We start from the raw sequence: 23,118 nt of genomic DNA, 5'->3' as shown, positions 1-23,118 counted from the left end.
CTTGCTTCGGAACAAGCTGAAAATGAAAAACGGACTCTTCCTTCGTCGCTTGTTAACGTCTGCATCCTTCTCGTTAGTAGCTGCGTATTCACGCGTGAGACTCTTTTAAATGGTGCTCCCTCCCCTTGTCCTCAACCGATCCACACCTGTCCTTTCTCCTTTCTTTCTCCAGAAAACGAAGAAGCTTCCGGAACTTGGAAGGAAGCTCGGTACCCGTAACGTCATTCATTGGATTGAACAATAAGCGGCGAGAGCTAAAATCGATCGTAGTGAGAGAAAAAAAGAAGAAAAAAAGAAATAAGAACACCATTTTCCGACTACTGCCCCGTGCCTTCTTTCTCGTTTTAGCCATCCCCCGTTTGGATTTTTCCGGCGGCTGGGGGTGCTGGAAAGCAAATTTTTGCCAATTGCGAGATAATGAAAGAGATGGAAGCAAGAATAAGCGGAAGAACTTGTTAGAGCATATTTTATTATTGTTTAGTTATTTACAATCTGTATATTATTAATTAATATTACGATTAAAGTATTTTGTAGATAATTAACGCGAGTCTAGACGTTTCCACCATCGCCGAATATGAATTATCATTTCAATGATAGCCCGTCGGACATTATAGATTCATTGTGATCTCTTGTTATCCGGCGACCTCCCTCGCTCCCGAACGGGGCACGATCGAAATTTTATGATCTTTATATATTTATAGTATTAACGGTAAGACAATACACTCGACTGCCATTTCTCTCTTTCTTTTTCTTCTCTCTTTTCAGCGTGCTGCGTGTGGTGTGCGCGTGTGTGCGTGTGTGTATGTTCGTTCGTGCATGTGTGTTGTGTATCAATTTTGTAGTTTCTTTCCTCCTTCGTTCCGGGTTTTTTTTGTAATTGATTTATGTAGTACAAAATAATACTCCATATAATATACAGTTCTTTTTTTTTGTATTGTAATCTAACATTTTAGTTCGTCGTTCAAGTTCCGAGACAAAACAATTTGCAATCGAATTGTTTCAGTCTTTCATTTCGTCGAAGAGCAAACAATCTATCAATTGATTGATTCGTTTGCGGATTTATGAGCACGTCCTCATTGTAGACGTTCGAACGTATTTCGATAATCGATATTGTGACGAACTTATCTTAACATTTAGCGTTTTATGCAAAACATTTTTTTTTGTTCATTTTCGTGGAAAGCTTTTGTCATTTATTAAGAAGGCTCAAGAAGGCTTAGAATGTGCTTCTAGTTAATTAGCGGTGGCTGCTCATTTATAATGCATTGACGAGTCGAGGTGATGTTTGGAATTAATGAAAGGGCCCTCTTTGCATATCCGCTATGTGTCGACGACCTTTAAATTATTTCCTGAGATAGACGACTTAATCAGTTCTCTCTACTCCCTCAGAAATAATTCTGAGATAACCGAACAAAGTGTATTATAGTTTCGCTTCTGTTTTTTGTAAGTATACGAAAATATTTAACCGTTTGAGTCTTCTTAAGTGTTTAAAGATTGTGTTGCTCTTCATACAAATTCGGTTTTAAATTTCGATTCAAAATTTGGTTGTAAATTTTTGCTTGCATCTGGGTAACAAATAATAAATCTGTTTGGACTGCTTCCGTTTGTGACAAATTTACCTTTTGGTTTGAATTTTATCTACAATGAATAATCATTAATAGTTCAGCATTCGTACATGGTATTGTTACAGAAATCTCGGTAATTTACGAACGAGCATGAAAATTGATAATATAAAATTTGTCGATCGGTAATAGTATGTACTTTTTATTATGTTTTAGAAAAAAATAACTAATATATCTCACGTTTGGTGAGCATGGTAAATAGGTCTAAATAGAGTAAATGATTTTATGCGGGTGAGTAATCTTGGGTTCTTTTAGGAGATTGAACGTTCTGCCGTTTATTTGTCATTTTTCGCTTATAACTTTGTAACTATCTCAATGGAGAGATTCACGTAAAAGGTAGCACAAACATGAAATTCTGGGACTTCAAAATTCGTTACTCGTATATATGTTACTCGCAATATGTATGTATGTATATCCTGCAATCGTTTTTGTATCTGACAGGTCCTTAAGTATGATGAATACATGAAAATCAGTACGTGAATATTTTTATGCAAAACTCGAGCAATCCATTTCAAATACACGAATATATTTATATATAATATATACTTTTGATTACATTCGCTAAGTCTATATTGTTTTAACGGGCGGTCGATAAAGGAATTTTAATTCAAATCGTATAATATCAGTCGGTTTCTCCTATTCGATTACATTTTTTTAATGGCGAGTTTGTAGACTAATCGTCCTCTTTTCCTCACGTCTTCAATCGTTTCCGCGTTTGATATCTGGATATGTAATTTGTTCTTCGTTCTCTTCCGTCGTTACGATTCACATTGAATGGCTGAATAAAAATCGTTTTTTTGAAAGCGACCTCTTTCTCGTAAACGAGTAAATAGACGAAGAAAATGTAAATAACCTTACAAACTATAGCAACGAATTATTCTTTAAATAAGTACACGAACGAAGTTAAATAATTAATGCTAAAAGATATTAGTAGAGTATTTAAATAAGACGTTGATAATTCTCGTTAGTTTATGTTATATAAAAAGGAATGTAGTCGTTTCTTTGGTGATGCTATGTTAGCGGATATTATTACAAATTACAAACAAGCTTTATACTTATTAACGGTAATAAAAATATATATATATATACACACGGAACGATGGAAACTTTACATCACACTATGCTGCTCAAAATATTCGATCTTACTTTTCCACATGCGTTATTTTATTTTACCTGTTGATTTTTCATTTCGAGTATGTTGTACAAAATAAAGTTGAATTCGAAATCGTGGCTCTCCGAGTTATCGGTTATGCACATATTCAAGGGATTTGCTAATCCCTGTTTAAACATATATTGAAATCTGTTAAGTGATAGAATAACATTATCCTGTTATAGTTTGTCGAGACTTTTACAGAAAATTACATGCAATTAATTTACGTGTATGTACAAACGATTAAACTCGCATTTCTTGTACAATAATCGGCGTAGTAGCGCATCTTATACTTTCTCTTAAGGTAATTAACTTCTAATTGTAAGTAATAAATGCGAATGTGAAATCTCTTTTAACGACGAATTGATCGAAAGAAATTGTACTATGAAACCAAACTTCTCAACGTCTCGTAAAGTTGTGTACGTAGTGCCATCGCTTTCTCGTTTTTTCATACACCGCATCGGTGACCTTAAATCCTTGAAGTTTGCGCCTGTGGCAATGAACAATTTTCGATTAGCATCACATGCATAGCTTTCGCTTATGAAATTATGCACGCGCTACTAACAATTCATTTAGCTGAACGTAACGAAATAAATAAATCGCGAGATGGTTAATAGCTATTTACGAATGTAACGCGATTTATTTCTCGTGACACAAAAGTCAGTTTTTTAACGCATGATATCGTTCGAGGAGCAACGATCCCGTCATCACGCACGATAATGTTATCAAAGATACAAAGTAAAAATATAAAGTTCCTACAAATCAAACCACTGTTTTCCGAATGTTATGATTTTGATCAAATATTATATACTATTGTCAATGCTATTAAAATTACGCGATCGTTATATAAAGTGTTCAATAATAAATGCAACAAAACTTGAAAGATGATTTTTCATGGGAACAGAAGTCACAAAATCAAGAGCAAAAAGTGTTTCGTTTTCGAAGTCTTTCTTTTATATTTATGTTTAGCTTCATGCGTGCGACTATCAGTAGGTCGTCATACTTCAGAGAAAGTAATCGTTGACAATTTGTAAACGAAATCCGAATAACAAACTTTTTACTCTTGTTTTTGGTCTTATATGTACATAGATAATCATTTTTTGAATTTTCTTTGAACTATTATCGAATACATTACACGAATCAAGTAAAAGTAATGAAATCATAAAAAGCACGTAAAGATTTGTCATGTTTAATCGTCATTATAGAACATCGGCATATAACCGTAGATCGTTTGGGTACCGGCATTGACGTTCTTCCATCACGATCCTCGTCTAATGAATTACAAGACGGGAATGGGTTGATCTGCCGGTGAATCAACTCGCCACCTGCTGTGTCAGTTGGTTTCGGATTGGAAGACGCCGAAAGAGAAACGTCTTCGACTAGGGAGAACAAAGAACCCGTTTTTCATTGGCGACGGAGAAAACCCGTGCATCAGACTCGCTGATGGAGCCACGGCGTCCGCTTATTTACAACATAGAGAAGAGATCTGCCTACCGTTTAACGCTATCATATAAAGGCGATACACTCGGGAAACACATGCATGCATGGCCGCAAGATATATGTGACCGGAGCGGAGGGAGATCGGACACATAGAATGCTCTTACAATGCTTGGACAGATACCGAATCTGGTTTATCGTATGTTATATAATCGTGCCAATGAAAAAAAGTCTCAGAATGTTGAATCGAGAAATATCTTCTGTTTCAAGCGATCAATTTTTAAGCACACTATGATGAATAAAAGTAGCAACACGAATTTCTTTGTAAAATGTTGTGTATGTTTATAAAACACGTAACTTTTTTATCTAGTTGTTGCGTAAACTAGGATTTTAGAGTCTGACATTGAAATAAATCATTGTTTATTATCGTTATGTAGCTGTACTTTTAACTTCTGAAACATGGTTGATTTAAAAAATGCAGTTGGAAGGAAAGGATTACAAATATTAAATGTTGAGGTCATTTAAATGAACTGACATAAAGTGGCAAGCATGTTAGTATTTATACATTACTGAGAACAGTACTTTGTACATTTCTTACTATTTATTTTTACTGCACAGCAGATTAACAATAGTAAACCATGATATATTTAAAGTTACAAATTTCAGACTCGGAAGTTGCACTTCTTGCTTAAGTTTTTAAGCTTATCTTGCTTAAATTTTCAGGTTCATCATTGCGCGTACGGAAGAAAGTAGATGCAAATCGTCTCTGCCAGCCTCAGCCTCTAATCAGGAAATAAAAAAAGGAGACTAGAATAATTATAGGTACTAAACTAACACCTTTCTCTCTATGATCCTTCGTTTTCCGAAGAAAATATCTCATTTAATGATTATTTTTCGTTAGCACGATTACCTAAGAGATTGTTGAAGATCGACCAAGTATTCTAGGATCATCCTTACGAACAATTCGGACGAACGGACTCGCCTTGATCGAGGATCTCTGGGGAAAGGGAACTTGCCTCGTTGCTACTTGTCCGGCTATGTATTATATGCACGTACGTATATTCTACTTTCAATTGATAACGACGAAGCTGTAAAAACTTTGGAAACTCTGGAAAATGCCTTATTTCCGCTCGGACCGGTGTCAGAGAAAGGAAATAGGGCTCTGCGACGATCGTGTCATCCGCGTTACGTATATCTCTTGCCAGACCACCGGCGAGGAGAACGGAAAAACGAGATTTGTGTTCCACTCCGCGCGAAAAGAAATTGCTACTTTTTTCTCTTTTGGAAAATTTGCGTTCTTTTATACTCGGAATTGAATTCATCAAATGCCGCTTTCTTTTTTTCTTTTTGCTTTCTGCCATCGCATTTCGGAGCGAGAGCCAGCGACATTGACACCGACGCGTCGTTCACGTCGAGAACCGGCTTCAGTTGCCTGAATCTGCGGTCCCCGAATTCTCGCGTCTTCAAAGAGATCTATATTCTACGCATCGCCTCTTCTTGGTGCTGTCCTTCGTTCTGCTCGCTTAGATTCCGACGAGACCACGCAGTCTCGTGGCCACGCATTATTTCCTGACCAGGGAGACTAGACTGCGGTGCGTCAGCTTCGGCTTCAACGACATCTTGGTCTGCGCGGTCGCGGTTTGCTGGTGACTTCTGTTCGCCATTTGCTGTTCCCTCGCATTCTGCTTCTTCTTCAAGGCCTCCTGCTTGGTGCCTCTGTGCATGCGAACGCAGCAGAAGCTGTTTATTAGCGCGGCCAGGCCAGAAAATACAACGTTCGTCATAATTTCCACGGAGGTTGTTAGTTTTTGTTAAGAGGAGACAGCTATGAGGCATCTGGCGGGTGCTATAGAGCGTTAGCGACTACCGTAAGATTCAATTTCCGTCGATCCCATAGACATAGAAATGTAGGAACGGAAGGTACGGTTTGCTGATGTGACCGCTGTTTGTTAATTATTTGTTACTCATTAGTTTGATTACTTTGATCATGTATTATGAATAGCGTGTCCTTGCGCAAAGTAAAGATTTTTCGAAGTAATTTAATGGTCAAGTAGAAACTGATTGCTTCGCTTAAGAATTTTAATAAATTGAAAATAAAGTAACAGCATTCTTAACTTCGTATGAACATTTATCTACTGTATATTATATGCACTTTGTTCATTAAGTGTAATTCAGTTCGAATGATTTTATTGAAAATTGATTGTTTTTTTACTGAAAAAAGTGAATACCCTTAACAACGAATTACATGAGTATTAATTTGTTCAGTTTTTTATAATTAAAGGTACAAAGTATGCGTCGTTAAGCAAACAATCAAATGTAGACGTCAATATTGCACGCTGTATCTTTAAACAACGGTCAGTTCTTCCATTCAAGGTAAGTTTATATTCATCTTTATATTCCTACTCCTATGTTCATGGGCAACTGTGAATATGATTGTCATGTCCTAACTTGAAGCGAAGTCTATATGAGTAAATAGCAATAAGCAAAAGTGCAAGAACATAGTTTGTATCGTTTAGATCTGAATTAACTGCAAAAATATGATTAGTAGAATAGAAGTTGATTTCTGAAATTCCACTTTTATTTAAAAATGATGTTTCTTTCAATTATTTTAGATAAAAGCCGAACCGTTTAAGTGTTCACAATTTTTTTCAATCAGAATTTTTTAACTTATTTTTTTTTAAATATATATTATAATCTTATATACATATATTTGTATATATATAAGATTTTCACGTGGCACATTTTATATTCTGTAATTACAAATTTCAATAAAATTTCCAGGTAAACTTTGTAATTTAAAATCAATATAATTTTAGTTACTCTCATTACTTTTAATTATTGACTCAACATATTTAATATGCGAATCGTTTCCCAGTTGAATTTACCAAACTGCGCAAGACATAGTCATAAACGTTAGTATTTTTGAGACAGCATTCGTGTGAAGTTGACATGTAAGGAACCAAGAGTTTCAAACAACAGAAAACAGTGTGATTGTGCAGGCTCGGAAAAACGTCGACTTTATCTTAAGAGTTCTCGTTCTACTTTGCATTCAGAAAAATGGGCCATGCGTCTTTTCACTAACATTCTCCTTCTTTTCTGTATCCTTAATTGCGTAGAAAGACCTACTTCGTTCTAACGTGGAGAAGAAGAGAAGGGAGTACGTCACGAATAGTTCAGTTTTAATGAAGTGAAACTTACAGGTATCGGGTGAGATCCTCTATATCAACGAGCATCGAATCTTGTTCCATGTGCAGATCGTCTCGTCTCAGCAATCCCTCGACTAGGGCCTCATTCAAAGCCGCAATTCTAGCGTGCAGGTCGTTTGCCACCACTTGCAGCTGCGCGACATTTAGTTCTGTCAGAAGTACCCGAGACAGCCTCCGTCTGTCCTCGCCCAATTGAACGCCGACCTGAGAGTGGTAATAGAAAATTCATTTACACCGAAAGAACGTGGTTGAAATATCAAATTTTTCAGCTTTCACTTTTCATTTCTTTACTATATCTTTAATTGTATCTTCTGTATAATAAAAAACAAAAAAGCACAAATTTTTAAAATATAGTATCATTCAAATGTAACAGTACTAAGTTCATTTTTGTTGCTGAATAGGGTAACACCATAAAGAAATGAAGTAATCAATTATTTAACTCAAGAGATTCTTGAGTCCCAATAACCATGAATTAATTAGTTATACTATCTCGATTATATCAATATACTACTACTATTCATCAAAATATTACAGATCGCTCTTTTGCGCTTTCTTTTATTAATTTTACCCTATGAAAAGAATACATTGTGACGAGTGAAAGCTTTGTTGAGTCCTGCGGGGTGCGACAAACATTACAAATAAGGTATGCGACCCGTAATTATAAACTCGCTTCCACGACGTAAAATAAAAGAGAGGCATTATTAAAAAGTATAATTATTTTACCCACTTTTTCAAGGCTGGATCGCACCATCTCCGTGATGGGACTTTGTTTCAGCCTTTGTCTCTCGACCTCCATCTGCATGTGCGCCATTTCCTTGGCCTGTGCTAGAGCCATTCTCGCCTCGGTCTGTAACCTTGCTTGCCTGGCGAAGAAATCAGCCTCATCAATGGGAGCTGAATTCGAACCCGTGTCGAGCCTCAATGGAGGAAGACTGAGTACTTGAGGTCTAACTGGCATTTGTTGTTTGTGTTGTTGTTGTTGTTTTGAGTTCAGGGAGGTCGGCGTGGTTCCAGGTGAGGAATCGTTCTCCGAGCATGGCGATTCCGTATCGGAAGCAGTGTCGTTCATGAAGCAGATCTGTAGGTTCATGCCTGTGGAAAGATGGAGCCTTTATCAAAATTTCTTCTCGCTGTATAAATTTGTTGGATGTCTTTGCTTCGTTCAATTTCAATAAACGAAAATTTGATTACACTAACGTTCGCTAGAGCTTTCTAATAAGCTGGAACTGAGGTACACTGATCACCTACAGTATTAAGAAATTGAGAACTTGCCTAGACTCTACGTTTTGAGAGGACAGTACGTTATACGTATTTACGGGTTATGCAAGCATGCAAAGAAGAATAAAATAAAGAATCTTTGATGAAGGTATATTCAATGTTTTACCTTCATCCTTTGAAAACCTTCAATGGAAGAAATAAATTTCTGTTCAATTCCAGTTATTATAAGATAGTTTGGAACTATCTAAATTTTTATCAACATTTGGATACTGATTATAACTTATTACAAGTGAATACCTCTTATTTTATTAATGTAATGATTTTTGATGTACCAGAATATTGAATGCGAAAGATATGGAATTTTATCATTCTGTTTTGTGAATTAATCTATACAAATCTGAATCTGCATAAATGTTTGATATTTAATAATATAATTTTGATAATGGACTACCTTTTTTGAAATTTTTCTTGGAAAACCCTATCGGCTATTAAAATTTGTAAGAGATTAAAAATAAAAGGGTAATTTTATTTTGAAAATAATGAAAATAATTATTGTAACTTAATGCACATTCGATTAACTGGATTAATTCAATTTAAATGTATAAGGATATTAAAATATACAAATATATAAACATATACAAAATTCATTCAGGAATGGTCAATCTACTAATTTGTAAAGTACAGAAATTCTACATTAAAAAAACCAAAGTAGTTACTAAAAAATATATTGCAACTTCGTTTTAATTTCACATACTCAAATATTATAAACAGACACCAAACAATTTAAAATACATACAACATTTGTAATATTTTTAAATTTATTTCACATTATCATTTTAATTAAGTAATGTATCTACATGAACTCTAATGTTTCCACTGCAAACACTTTAGCGTATTATAAAAATTCTATTTCACATTTCTTCACCAGTTTACACAAATTTTTCGTAATGTCTCTTTTTCCCAACATAAACCACTTTCTAAATTAAGAACAGCTTATTATATTAAAAGCACATATAATTTTGTCAGAAATATTTCTCGTTGGCATATCACTTTAAAAATTGATTTTTTAATTATTTCACAGTCAACATTATCACTTGTATTATGAATGTGTTAATTAGCAATTTTTTCGGTTCAATTCATGATGAAAAAACCTTAGAAAAAATGTGAAGAAACATTTTTAATCCATTTCACAGACAATATTATCACTTGTATTATCAATATATTAATTAGCTATTTTTGTACTAGCATTAATGGTAAGAAATTTCGGAAGTAGTGGAAAAAACATCTTCGAGAGAGCTCAGGTGTTAGGGGATGAAGTGATACCGACCGCTTTGAAGTCGCGACTGGAGGCTCGGCTTTCTTCCGCGTTCAGCGCGCAAGTCGTCAGCGTCTGGACCCATCGCCAACCTCCTTCGGATCTCTTCACGGTCGTTTCGTCGCTGTGAACAGACAGAGGAATCTGAAGTGTGATTACCCGTTACTCAGGGGGAGGAATCTCCCTGGTGTGCCTTTAATCCCCCGTGTTCCGTTGTCCGCCATTCATTGTATTAAAACCTATTCTCATGCTAGCGAAACCATTAATGAAATTCATAATGTTTCTTCGGTGTCCGGTTGGTAATGCGCTACCAATTATACCGGAAGTATGATTAATGGATCCTGTTTCAAGTTAACGAGACGAGAAATTTTCCCCTACACATCACTCTCTATGTCTTTTCTGTTGCAAGGCTGATGACAGTTGTATCAATAAGAGGTCCATTATTTTTAGTAACAATTTGTATTTAATATTATCCAAATTTATGTTAACATATCTAATTAAATCTGTTGTTTGTTTCATGAAATTTGAGGTAAAGAAAAAGTTCGTTTTGAATAAGAATGTTTTGTAATATTTAATGTTTTTTGTGTGTAAAAGAGATTCCATTTTTTAATCTTACATAAATAGTTACATTCGATTTGATTTGTTTCATTTAACTGTCGATACTCTTTTTCTAAACTTGGAAACAACAATAAAAACGAAGTCGAGGTTGTTATTGTTTTCTTCATTTTAATGAGGGGTAATAAAGCTTCTCTTAGAGTTAGAATTTTTATAATTATTATGAACGGTATATGTCTTTAGGATATGGTAATACATTTCTGTATGAGATTTAATATTAGTGAAACAGATTTCGTATTTTTAAAAATATGAAATTTATAATAGTCTTTTAATAAGAAGGAAATAGAATTTTATTTTGTTTTCAATTCTAAGAGAGTGATTACGATTGGCAGTCTGGGAAATTCTTAGGGGCGCTCTATGGCTGTCCGAAGTCACACCTGAGAAGCTTCATTTGGATCTCCCCGTACAACTCTATCGAATCGCATAACAAGATCTTCCCTTTCAGGTTCCTTCGTTTCGTCGGATTTCTGGAACGATTCGATCGTCATCTCTTCTGACTTTGGCTGTTCCTTGGCTGGCTCTTTATCATCATCCTGATACCCCAGAAATGAAAGCCAGCTTGGTAATCGATACAGCACATTACAAAGCATTGATAAAAAGGGACTGCCGACTGTACGTATGGCCATCAAGATATTTACTTCAAATCCAATTTTTATGTTATAAATATTTATAATTGGAAATATTTGTAGTCACTTATAATTTTTATTTCAAATTTTCTGCATCGTGTTCAATAAAATTGACTATATAATTTCTTGGTCTTTTAAGGGGTTGTTAAAACATGTTTTTTATAGTATGTGTAAAAATTAATATTTACAGATTGCGTGCAACTTTTCAATAAATATTTTTAAATTTCTTATATAATTTAGAAATAATTGGTTCACTAAAACAAATGAAATTTGTGCATTTTATAGAAATTAATATTTATTTATATTCTTATTGATTTTATTTGACGGTTCTTATTGTCAGTTATAATTTTCAAAGAATATTTTTCTTTTCGATTTATTTAAAAATGACTTCATTATAAATTGGTTTGAATCCATGCTCGTTAAAACTTTTATTCGGTGTAAACTGTAATGTAAGTTCTGATGGCCGACCTATTAAAATTTCAATATTCTGTGGAATAAATGTTAAGCATTTTCTACAATGAATTCAGAATGGTTCACTTTAGCAAGAGTGATTCATTGAACGGCGAAGGTTAAGTTCAGTATGATAGAAGCACTTGAAGTTTGGAGAGTCCGTCGAGAAATAGAATTCTATTTAAAAATCAATTTCAAACACATTGCGTTTTATTTTATGACCTTAACGGAAATAAGTGATTTCAGTTGTTAAAGTTGAAATAATGAAGGTAATCTTGGCATTTAAAACGAAAAAAGTATAAGTTCTATCATCTTCAGTTACTGGCTGGTAAAAATAAATTCAATTTGACTGCTACTTATGTATAATATAAAAATTGTAAACTATTATAAAATAAATGAGTAATATACATTTTTAAATTTTAAACATCAGAAATTAAGAAAAATTGTCTTTTCTTCATTAATACTCAAGCTAAATTAACAGTGAAATGTGTTTTTGAAATATTTATAGAGTAAAACTGCGTAGAATGCAATGGCTTTATAACAATTAAATTACAAGTAATTCGTAAGTAAATATGTAACATTTCTTCCACAAAACTTTTGTTTTTCTTCTTGTCTAGTTGCAACATAAATTTTCACGTTCCACCCGTGAAGGTTCCTATGTATTACAAAAAAGTTAATTAGTGTACCAAAGTGAGCGAAGAATGTTTCAACACTGTTAATCCGATCCTGCTTTGCATTGAGCCCTACCAATCTTTCGTAACTTTCCTTTCCGCACTGTTATTACCTCGCGCGTGAATGTCAAAATTAATTTTTTATCGGCTGAGCAGTCACGACCCACTTTCCCCTTTTTATGTATCGAATGGTTGGGTCGTTAACCTTCCGCGGAACAACAAGTGCAGGAAATAATTTGTCGGGCAGGGTCAGTGAGACAAAGCATTCATTGTCGACAACTTATCACCAGAACATGTTTTTTTGATCTTTTTTCGCAGTTGTTATGGCTGTTTACTTTTCTCTTGTGCGCGAACGTGTATCATATGGCTAAGTTAATTTTTATTTGAAATTTTGTTTTCTATATTCACATTACTATATTAATTAAAATAAATAGCTAATCATCTTATTTATATATGTAGAAATTCATAATTTTAAGGACTCTACGTAATACTTAAAATATTACCTATTAGAATTATTCATTGTATTATAATGATTTTACGTTATTTAGCTTTTTCTAACTTAATATTTAACACTAAAACTACCCAGCAGTTAAACTGACTTTTTGAAATTTTTTGATAGAAACTCCAAGAGTGCATCTATTGTGGCTCAAATTGATTTACGATTCAGTTTTCGTATTGCTAAATCACTTTCTTTAATCACTTTTCAGACAAACATCTATTATCTTTTTAATAATTACGAAAAGAAGACATCAGGAATGGGTCATTGTGACCCATCTAGTAGCTTTAGTGTGAAACCACTATTTACAAACCACCTTATCCAGCTAATTAATTGAAAATAAATATCTTATCGCCATTCGCCAGTTCGACATTAAAATATAAACCTTACAAGATCGAAGTCATCGTAAGTGAACGTGTACAGGTCCCTTACAAATCGGGAGTCCTTTTTATAATGCCTATTTGCTTTGCTGCTGCTTCCCATGTTTCCAAAATTAACAACTTCCCTTTCACTTTATAATCTCTCAAAACTTCATTAATATTCAATGTTCCTTGAATAATATACACTCCTTCAATTTATTCACAGATGATGAACGTTAAGCGTGACATATGAAACTGTTCGTAAGAATAACACGAAATCCACATTCCATCACCGAAAGAAAACTCGTGAAACATTGCTCGCCGCATCAGAGTATTCGGAGAATGAATTTCAAATCGCAACGTGCACGCACTGCATCTTCCTTTTCTTAAACAGCGCCAGAAAGAAAGTCGTTTCGACGATTCAACACGTTTATGGGGATGTTTTCAGTGATTTCTTCTTTACGGTAGAACGCTTGGTAATAAGTAGAACGGCGGTCTACTTTCCTTTTATTTGCCATATAACAGCACATGAAGTTTGAGTAGAAGTTATGAGTCACCTGTAATATGTGAAAACTCTATTTCATTTATTTTTTACTCTTGCTGGAGAAAAGAGGCTCAATAATGCGCGTCTTTAACGGCAATCGTCTTTATCATCTACCTTCGCTTTGCTTTCGCGTTACGATTCAATTTGTTCCTTCATCCTGTCACGATTCAGTTTCTTCGTTTATCTTGTCGCGATTATTCGTTGCAGTCAAGTGTATCTTACTCTCTACTTTTTTTTGGTTATAAATAAATTGTTGATTTCTCCGGAGTTACATCAATGCCAGAGTTCGATGTCAGCCTCGAGCACTTTATCAAAGTATATAATAACTATGGCTACCGATCAATTCTCTCTCAAATTAAAATTCATTTACTTTCTCGTTAATTTAAACAAGACACGCGGAAGATATTACGTCAATCATACAGATAAATTGAAAGCGCAATTTCATTCGAAGCGTTCCAATTGTTGCTCGTTTATCAATCCAGACATTTTACTAAACTCAATTACTTCATGAATCTCTCTCTGTTTCAAAGAAGTTCAAAACCATATTTGGAACGTCTCCAACGAAAACACAGAGTCGTCCATAACGAGCTTATCTCCTCCAATTTGAGCTGAACGTCATTATGTCATGAATGTTGATATATCTTATGACCCTGGAAAAATGAAACAGTGACGCGACGTCGTTTCTCGAACAGTTGGGCGTAATTTACGATCGAAATCCACTGGACAACGAATTTCTGGAAAGATTCAAATGAAATCTTCTGTCTGTCGATTATTATTATAGATATATCCTGATTTTGATTCTCTGTCGATCGACGAGATTAGCGTCTTGCGAGTAAGAATAGCGAGGTGTTCACTTTTTCCACGATTCACTATCAGCTAGTGGATTCTAACTTCCTGTTCACGGTACGGTACACCAAAGACGCGAGGTTACTTGCGTTTTTGCCATGGGACTCGCGTGAAACAAGACCGACACGAGACTGGCGTAAAGCGAGTCAAGTGAGCGGCGAACCGATCTTCCGGTAAGGTTCGCCAGCTCGAAGGAGGTGGTGGAGTCAGTGCTATTAACCGTCTACGGAGGCTGGACATACATTAACCCGACTTTTCACAGTTCTCGGTGAAAGTGGCTTTGGCTCGTTTTGATGCGAGCGTTGCGCGTGGAACCGGCCTCGGAAACGGGAATATTTTTCCTTTTCTGCGTTGAGCGATTAGGAAAGTGCCACTATTGTCCGACTCTGATTTCGAAATCAAACTTTCGCCGAGCAATATATAAATTAGTTAATGATATACGTAGAATGTTAGGTGATTTTTGATGATTTTAGTAATACAAATAGGCGAAGTTAGATAGCTTTGAAATGTTCCTATTTTGATCTTGAAATAAATTTCTTGAAAGGTAATATATAAGTTACCTAGTAATGTATGTAATGTATGTTTTATACACATAAGGAAAACGTTTAATTTAGAATTATTCACTAAAGAAAACGAACTTTCTTCTCAGAATTAAGCACTTTAAAATGATTCATTCGTATTTGGTGTTTCTAATTTTGATCTTCTATTAATTTAGATCTACAATGAATATGTAATATTTAATTTTAAATACTAATGCATCGTCGTAAATTTTACACGTATGATTTTATGAAATTTATAATTTCTGTTTCTGTTTCTTACGTCTATTTGATTCTCAAAGGATGTCCGAGTTTTTCTTTCTTCAATTTTGTGTGATCGGGATAAATTCCTTTCGTTCTGAAATCCTACGCAGAAACTGCTGCGTCTCCGAACTGGATATATCGTGAAGATGGTGTATCTTTTGTGAGTTGTACGCAACGTGTTCTACTTGGCTGCTCATGCAAATCGTTTGACCCATGGCTGTCTGGGCTTTTAAGGTGCTGTGATACGTTATCTCGAGATGTTACACTAACAGACATCTGAAGCATACACGAATACAATGTTTTCGTAAACTTATTTTGAAACATATACTTTAACATTATCATTTGTTTCGATATAGAAATTAGTATTTTTAAAATATAGTGAGATAATTTCTACGATTCTTACTATGCACAAATACTTTTATAAGATATTAATTTTTCAAGTTATACAGCTTTTTATTTTCTTTGTGAAATCACTTGTTAGCTATAAAATGAATGTTTAAAATAGATTTATATAGAAAAACATATTCTAAACAATGTATTTCTGTTTACCTATTATTAATAAATTAATTAAATAAACAATTTAATTTGAAATATTTAATCTTTGGTTTGTATAGTTGAAAGCAAATATCTTATGCATCCTTGAATAGAAGAAAGAAATTGCTGCAAATATTGCATCATAATTCGCATGGAACTAATGGAAATAAGGAAATTAAATTAAAAATACTCAAGATCAATAGAAAATAATTTTTTAACTAAAAACAATAGCTATCACAACAAAACAAAGTTCAATATTTTAATTTATCATCAATTACTCTTTACCAAGAAAAAACCGTATACAAGGAATACAAAGGAATCTAATTATTTCTGCCTCGCTATTTACACAAATTCTACAAACATTACTAACACTCATCAGCATACAAATTCTTATTAAGAAATTCATTATTCGCCGCGTATTTATTTTTCATTATTCCAAAAGCCAAACACAGCCTATTCTGATTTACCGAACGAGACCCTAATTAAATCTAAAAGCTCATTGTGCCGGCGCGAGTATTGAGCACACTCGTTACCGAGTCCGCTCCGTTATTGTTTGACGGCGAAGCCCCTTCGCTTTTTTTTTTTACGCAGTGAAATATGTCACACGGTATATTTGACGGTTGCATTGATCGTCTTCGCGGCGACATCCGTTTCCTGCTCCCCTATTTCCATACAATGGACACTGGCACCGGCGAATATAGATCGTCTGTGCATTTAATGAGACTCTCGCTATCGGAATCCCAAAACGGGGTCGTAAACCTCGTCGACCTTATTTTCCGCGTCAATAATCCAGAAAATACTCGCGTGAAACACGCCGGGGATTACGCGGAGTGCCGTTTCTTTTCCTCGGCCTGTGGCCTGACCGCCGCGGGATGCTGAATTTCCCTCTCGCGGCTCCAGAATTCATCCGCCCCCGTTTTGCTCCACTTTACCCTTGCAAAGTATATTAAAACGAACATTTCGCGGGGAGATTCGTTACCCGGAGCTCAGGTAACCGCAGTTAACTTGAAACTTCGAATTCAACTTCGTTGGAGTAATTGGAGTTGATTAAACGCTGAAGAAACATCTTCTTCGTCGTGTTAATGAAAATGTAATTGCTGTTTGGAAATTAATGATTACATAGTTCGAAACGTAATTGGCATGTGAACAATGAACAGACGATTCTTGTATAGTCTCGCGTGCTGAATATTAATTTAAGAATAGCGTCTTTCTTTTGCTTTCAACTTTTGGGAAATTCAGTTGTGAAAGGAAGATTAAACTTTCGAATTGAAAGATTTGTTTCAGAGTCGAGTGTAAAGAGCATGGAAATATTTCTTGTGGAAGGTGATTGTATTTTAAGTTCAGTTTATAAGTAAAGCTTTTGTGATAAGCGACTAGAGTTGATGTTTTAGTTAATATTTGAGGCGAGTTACATTGTTAAAGCATCAGACTTTTTTTGATACTTTTCGTTTTCTTTAAAGACAGGAGATTTAAAATAAAGTTTAGTTGTATTATGCAATGAAACAGACTTCTTATTTTTGATTGAAATAATAAAATAATTTTACTTTTAAGAGTACTGCCAGTGATTCTCAACAATCATTTCACGTTCCTCAGAGCGGAACGCAGCTGTTTCATACAATGTAATTGCGTTATTTTGCTTCATTGTGATGATTATAAATCTCTCTCAATTATGACGATCCTCCAATAGTGGCGTGCGTGAGGCAGGTCAGTACAAGTGCGGTCATTGGCGTGATCTACGAGGGACAGAAGGGCCAAACTGTTGCTATCTTCTGACTTCAAAGTCAGAATTAAAATTCTCAATGAATTCTAAAAATGACTCAACTAGATTTACGATTCTGTATTTTTTATTTTATTATATTATATTATTATATTATCGTTGTGAATTACATTTTAAATTTTCTTCCATCCGTTGCCAAATACAAGATGCATGTATGCTTTCCAATGAATATCATTTTGAAAATTTGCTGCTTCAACCCTTTTTATCCTCAAGAAACAGAAAACATTAATTTTAACGTAACTACTACGTTATTAATCTTACATAACAAATTAAAACTTTTTATTAAACAAACATTACGAATTTGTTTTAACAAACATAACTCTCTATTAAAAAAACAATGTCATTATTTACTCATAGCGGAATTTTCTGAAGCATTAGTCTAGTAGCTCAACAACCAATCGACGTTATACACCTTTACTTCTTTTATAAATCAATTATTTATTTACAGCACTTGTTATTCAAAAGTAAATGCTCCACAGTGCTCAGTTTTATTTTCAGTTCTACCATGAAATCGCACTACCAAACTTCGTTTTCCATACATGAATCGATGCCGTTTCTACCTATCTTTGAGCACGCCCACTGCATCCTTTGCTGCTTTATTTAGACCGATCGAGTCAGAGTTTTATCAGGCATGCAGCATTTATGATTACGAGTCCGTGTATCTCGACCTTCAACGAAAGCGATTCAATCACGCCACGTGAGCGTTCATTGAACAGTATCGTAGTGTTTTATTCGTGAAAACGTTGGTCAGGTGAGCTGTGAAATTCTTGCCTCTGTTCCTTTCGCGAGGACTCTAATTGCGAATGCTTTTTCTCATCGAGCGTCCGCATTTCGCTCCTGCATATTTGTTTTCGAGAGATAGCCATTTGCGTAATGTTAAACGCTTGCCGCTCGCCGCAGAATTATTCCTCGCCGGTTATTCACGTATTTGCTCGCGTGAAAAGCTACTCGAACGAACAGTTTTACTTGGAAAACCTACGTTGCATGACGAAATAATTAATTGTTGGTTACGTTATGGAAAATTCTTCGTGATATTGTTTTAAACCGAACATTAGGAACATTAATTAAGAATTACGGTACTTGAAGTAAATTAATGGCAATTGTATAGATTAAGTCTGTGATTTATGTGTTCGCTAGTTATTTTTATACAATTATGTGGGGTACATGTAAGATGCGAGTATTTCATTACCTAACAGGTTTATGGGTCATTAATGGTCATTTATTTTAAGCTTCATTTATGTTTCATTAATTAGGACAATATCCTGTGCTTTATATTTGTTGTTATATGAATTGCGTATATTTTGATTTTCATAGAGACTTTGTAAATTTTTACTTCTATTCTGAAAAATTTTTTAGGTTACGAAAGTACAAGGATTTATAGTTTAATTATAGTTGATACGAATAAGGTCTACGTTTATATTTCTTGTCGTTTAATTTTATAGTAGAATAATAAAATTTTATAATACCAATTGCATGATATTTGTGAAAGACCTCTCACTATCATTCAATAATTACTAATTCTTCAGTTGTATCCGTACTAATTTTATCCACGACGAATATCATTTTCCTACTTGCATGCGCTGCACCCACAAAGTACGTCCTTAAATATCTGCATTATTATGCAAATATTGCACACATTCGCGCAAATAAAAAGACGCGATTAACATACATACGTATGTCAGAGTGAAAGGTCGACCGGCGTTCTCAGGAATCGAAGAAGCTAATTTCTACACAAAGCTATCGTTACGTTCAAGAATTATTGTACTTTCATTCTGTATCAAGAAGTGAAATACGAGATTCGTGAATTTATCCGATGAAAATTAGGAAAAAAGTGTTTTGCGGTACGGTGAAAAATTATTGCATATGTTTAATCTTCACTTACCCGTCGCTCCTCTTCGCGCGCGGCTCTCAGGTGAGACTCGATCGCGTCCAAGTCTATCTTTGGCATCGCTGTCTCGATATTGTAAACGTCGAAGCCACCTTTGACAAAAAAAGAAAATAGTACACTGAACATTGAATCCATGAATAGTAAACAAATTGCATTTAACCCACTTACGCGAACGCAAACAATAAAGTATATCTACACATTACTAGTAGTTATTATTTTTGTTTTATACAGAAATGAAATTTGTTTAAGATATATACAAGTAGTTTGTTCTTTAGATTCTTTTTAGTTGCTATAGTTGTGAGTTTTAATATGATATCATTAATATTTCATTATTTCTAAGATTAATTTCTAAGTAACTGCTCATGTTTGATTATTTTATATTTCTCTGAATAATTTTTGAAAGGTTCTCAATGTTTTTGAATTAATCATCGGGAAATTTGTAAGCAACTTGTGCAAGGGAAGTGTAATAAATTATAATGAAATAATATTTACTTCTATTAAACTATATCTTAATATAAAATTAAATGTTTCTTAAAAATTCTTCAAATAAATAATTTCAAATAATAGTAGCCAAACTTACCAGTGTGTATATATTTTTTTGCATCACAGTTTTATTGAATTAACATAAACGTTAAAACAATATTGAAATTAAATTTTATCGCAATAAAACAATAAGAATATTGTCAATTTGTGAAAGAAAATTGTCGAGATCGTTTTATATACGCACATACCGTAAGATCTGAAGAGCGACACTAACTTGTAAGCGCGAGGGAAGAGTCAAGAAGGAAATGCGTAAACGAGTAGCGACGGTGAAAGAAACGTGTCACGTATGAAAGATACGCCAAGGTACTTTTATTGTCCTAGAGATTACGTTAATCGTGTGGGCTTCCTGTGCGCGATAAATGTGGAAAATGGAGAGCAACTTCGGCCGAGATTACGCGTTTCTCAGTCGACATCGAAATCGAGGCGCACACGCATTCGCATGCGGTTTATTGTCTTGTATGTTCTTGCACCGTGAAATTTCACTTTTCTTAAGCAACCGCGAATTAGACGCAATCGCATTTCCGTAGTGCAAAGCGTACCAAGAGCAGAAACTTCCGTCTTCGACCGAGGAGGATTTTACGAGTGTGCTTAGGGAACTAATTGTGTAATTATTCTGCAGGAAGACTTCGCTAATAGTGAAACAGAAAATGCAGAAAAACTATACACGTTGCCTTCGATCGATCTTACAAAAAGGTTTGACGTTCACATAGTGTCCTCTAAAAGAAAAGTTTGTTCATCAGTTTGTTCGAACTTGCGTTTCTACGTAAAATGAACGACTTTAATATAAAGATGATAATTTTCTTCATTTAACACTAAAACTGCCAAGCAGTGAAATTGACTTTTTGAAATTCCTTTATAGAAACTTTAAGACAGCATCCATTGAGACTAATAAATTTATAATTCAGTTTACGTATTGCTAAATAATTTATTTCATAATTTCTCAAAGAAAAATGTGTTATCTTTTTAACAATTGCAAGAAGAAGAAATCTGGAATAGATCATTTTGACCTGTCTGGTAGTTTTAGTGTTAAAGTGTTTAATGAAATGAAAAATGAAAGGAAAAACGTATTTATATCATTGAAAAAGAAATACTTTTAATTTTATTATCTCCCGATGCTACTGTTTGAAGTTTTCACCTTATAGAATTAAAATTTTTCGTATTTAATTTCTCTTTTCGTAAATTATGTACCACTGAGCACATGTATGTTTCGTCTTTTAACCATTTTATTTCTGTACTAAAAACAAAATACGATTTGTAACTTCTGTTGACGTTATTTGTAGAAAAAAGTGTCCATTATCGGGTGGTGCGATTAGATTATCTCTTGCTTTGTTAGTTCTTAAAATAAATAGTTGAGTGTCTGCAAAAATTGGTGCATTATAGCTATATTTTCCTCACTAATCATCCTTTGTAGGTATTCCATATTTTTAGTGTAATAACAATTTATATTTTGTTTACTATAGGTCATACAATAATTGTGTTAAAAAAAAAAACTGTAAAGTATCATTGGGATAAATCTTCGCTCTTCAAATCTTGTTCCGTTAAGTAAAAGAAAATACATCTGTCCTTGAAAGTCTTCGTTTTTTTCAAACAAATTTTTCCAAGAACTACATCTGGCAATTAATATTTGTTTAAAAATATCATCAGCGCATCTTAATCAGTTATCGTCCGAGAAAACATACCTGGTCCAATATCCATGTCCGCTCTCCTCTTGTCTGGACGCCTCTGCATGTTCGCCATTCTCAACTGCTGCTGCTGTTGTTGTTGTTGCTGCTGTTGCCTCCTCTTCGCCTGGTTCCTAACCATCTTCTCTTTTTTCCTGGCGTCTGCGCTTGACGCCTCCGGAAGATCGCGATCGTACAGTTTGTTGGTGTCCTCGATGACGTCTTTCCTCATGGTGATGGCGGAAGAGGACCGCGAGCAGCCGTGTATGTGATCCAGCGCCTCCATGGCGACCACGTCTGGCACCGGTTGCACGTATTTTTCAAGATCGACCCCGATATCCCGGCCGATGCTCGAGAGCAGATCGATTTCCTCGAGCTTGGTGTAGGTGGGCTGCTCCTCCGGGTAACTGTCCGTGTCCGAGTTGCTCTCCGAGTCGTCCTCGGCAGAGCCGTTCGACGTGACGTTCTGACGGTTGCCTATTTTGGACCGAACCTGGTGAGGCAACTCCTTTGCCTCACGTATTAGATCGATGTGCTCCACAACGATATCCTCCGCCTGAAAGCGAAACAATTATCGTCAATTTGACAATATCTTTTCTTCATCTGTATTTAAAGGTAAAATAGGATGACAATTTTGAAAAGTTGAATATTCTTTTTTGCAGTTTTCTATTGTGTTTGGTTTCCAAGTAATGCGTAAACATTTGCAACCGCTAAGTTCAGAGCCTTTTTCCTTTTTTTTTATATTTCAGCCTTCTAATTATTCTATTTTACAACATTAGAAGATTATTTCAACTGAGAACTTTAATAATACAAAAAGAATTTTAATTAAGATGAAAGTCTTCTCTCAAAAACTTAATGTAAAGCACTATTATTAACACTTTGCCCACTGTATCAATCACATAAAATAGATGACACGATTTTTTGTCTGGACTTAGGAATTAGTTGTCTTAAACAGTAATCACTTCGATAAATCTTGGTTCCTCAGACTCCATTTTAGTAAATAAGATTTTCCGATATTTTTCATTAATTTTATAACACTTTAAAACGTTGAAAATAACGTTCACTTTATTGATGTCTAAAGCAACAATAAATTCCGCTGTTCTTCGACTTCTCTTTATCAAACAATTGCACTGCGAGAGGGCTCTTCGTTACTCATAATTGCTCTCATATTGGTATACTCGAAACGTTGACATCACTAAGCCGGCGGAGTTTGAATGGTAGTGCAACCATCTGGCATTCAGTTACCACGTGGAAGTAAGACCGTGGTTAAGGCTTCAGGAAATTTCTGATTAGCGGTGCGGTATAACTACCCGACGTAAAACAGTCGAGTGTTACGCTGTTTTAAAACGGAGAACGTAGCGTG

At 34.7% G+C, this 23,118-nt stretch overlaps 1 protein-coding gene across 5 annotated transcripts in view; it reads right to left on the bottom strand.

The window, feature by feature from the left end:
• Positions 1 to 101: 101 nt before the first annotated feature.
• Schip1 (Schwannomin interacting protein 1) overlaps positions 102 to 23,118 on the bottom strand; it is a 43,877-nt gene continuing 20,860 nt past the window's right edge. For 3 of the 5 annotated variants that reach the window (XM_031991806.2, XM_031991807.2, XM_031991808.2), the window contains exons 6-11: positions 21,774 to 22,311; positions 19,546 to 19,643; positions 9,958 to 10,069; positions 8,140 to 8,504; positions 7,405 to 7,616; positions 102 to 5,946 (exon numbers count right to left, since the gene is read on the bottom strand). In XM_031991806.2, the coding sequence (XP_031847666.1) occupies positions 5,769 to 5,946; positions 7,405 to 7,616; positions 8,140 to 8,504; positions 9,958 to 10,069; positions 19,546 to 19,643; positions 21,774 to 22,311 (1,503 nt within the window). In that variant the 3' untranslated portion in view covers positions 102 to 5,768. The other 2 variants (XM_031991809.2, XM_031991810.2) reach the window with 2 other exon arrangements.

The sequence above is a fragment of the Nomia melanderi genome, chromosome 2 (assembly GCF_051020985.1).
Source record: "Nomia melanderi isolate GNS246 chromosome 2, iyNomMela1, whole genome shotgun sequence".
In the NCBI taxonomy this organism is placed as follows: Eukaryota; Metazoa; Arthropoda; class Insecta; order Hymenoptera; family Halictidae; genus Nomia; species Nomia melanderi.
The sequence above is the reverse complement of the archived record's forward strand: the minus strand, read 5'-3'. Positions and strand labels throughout refer to the sequence as shown.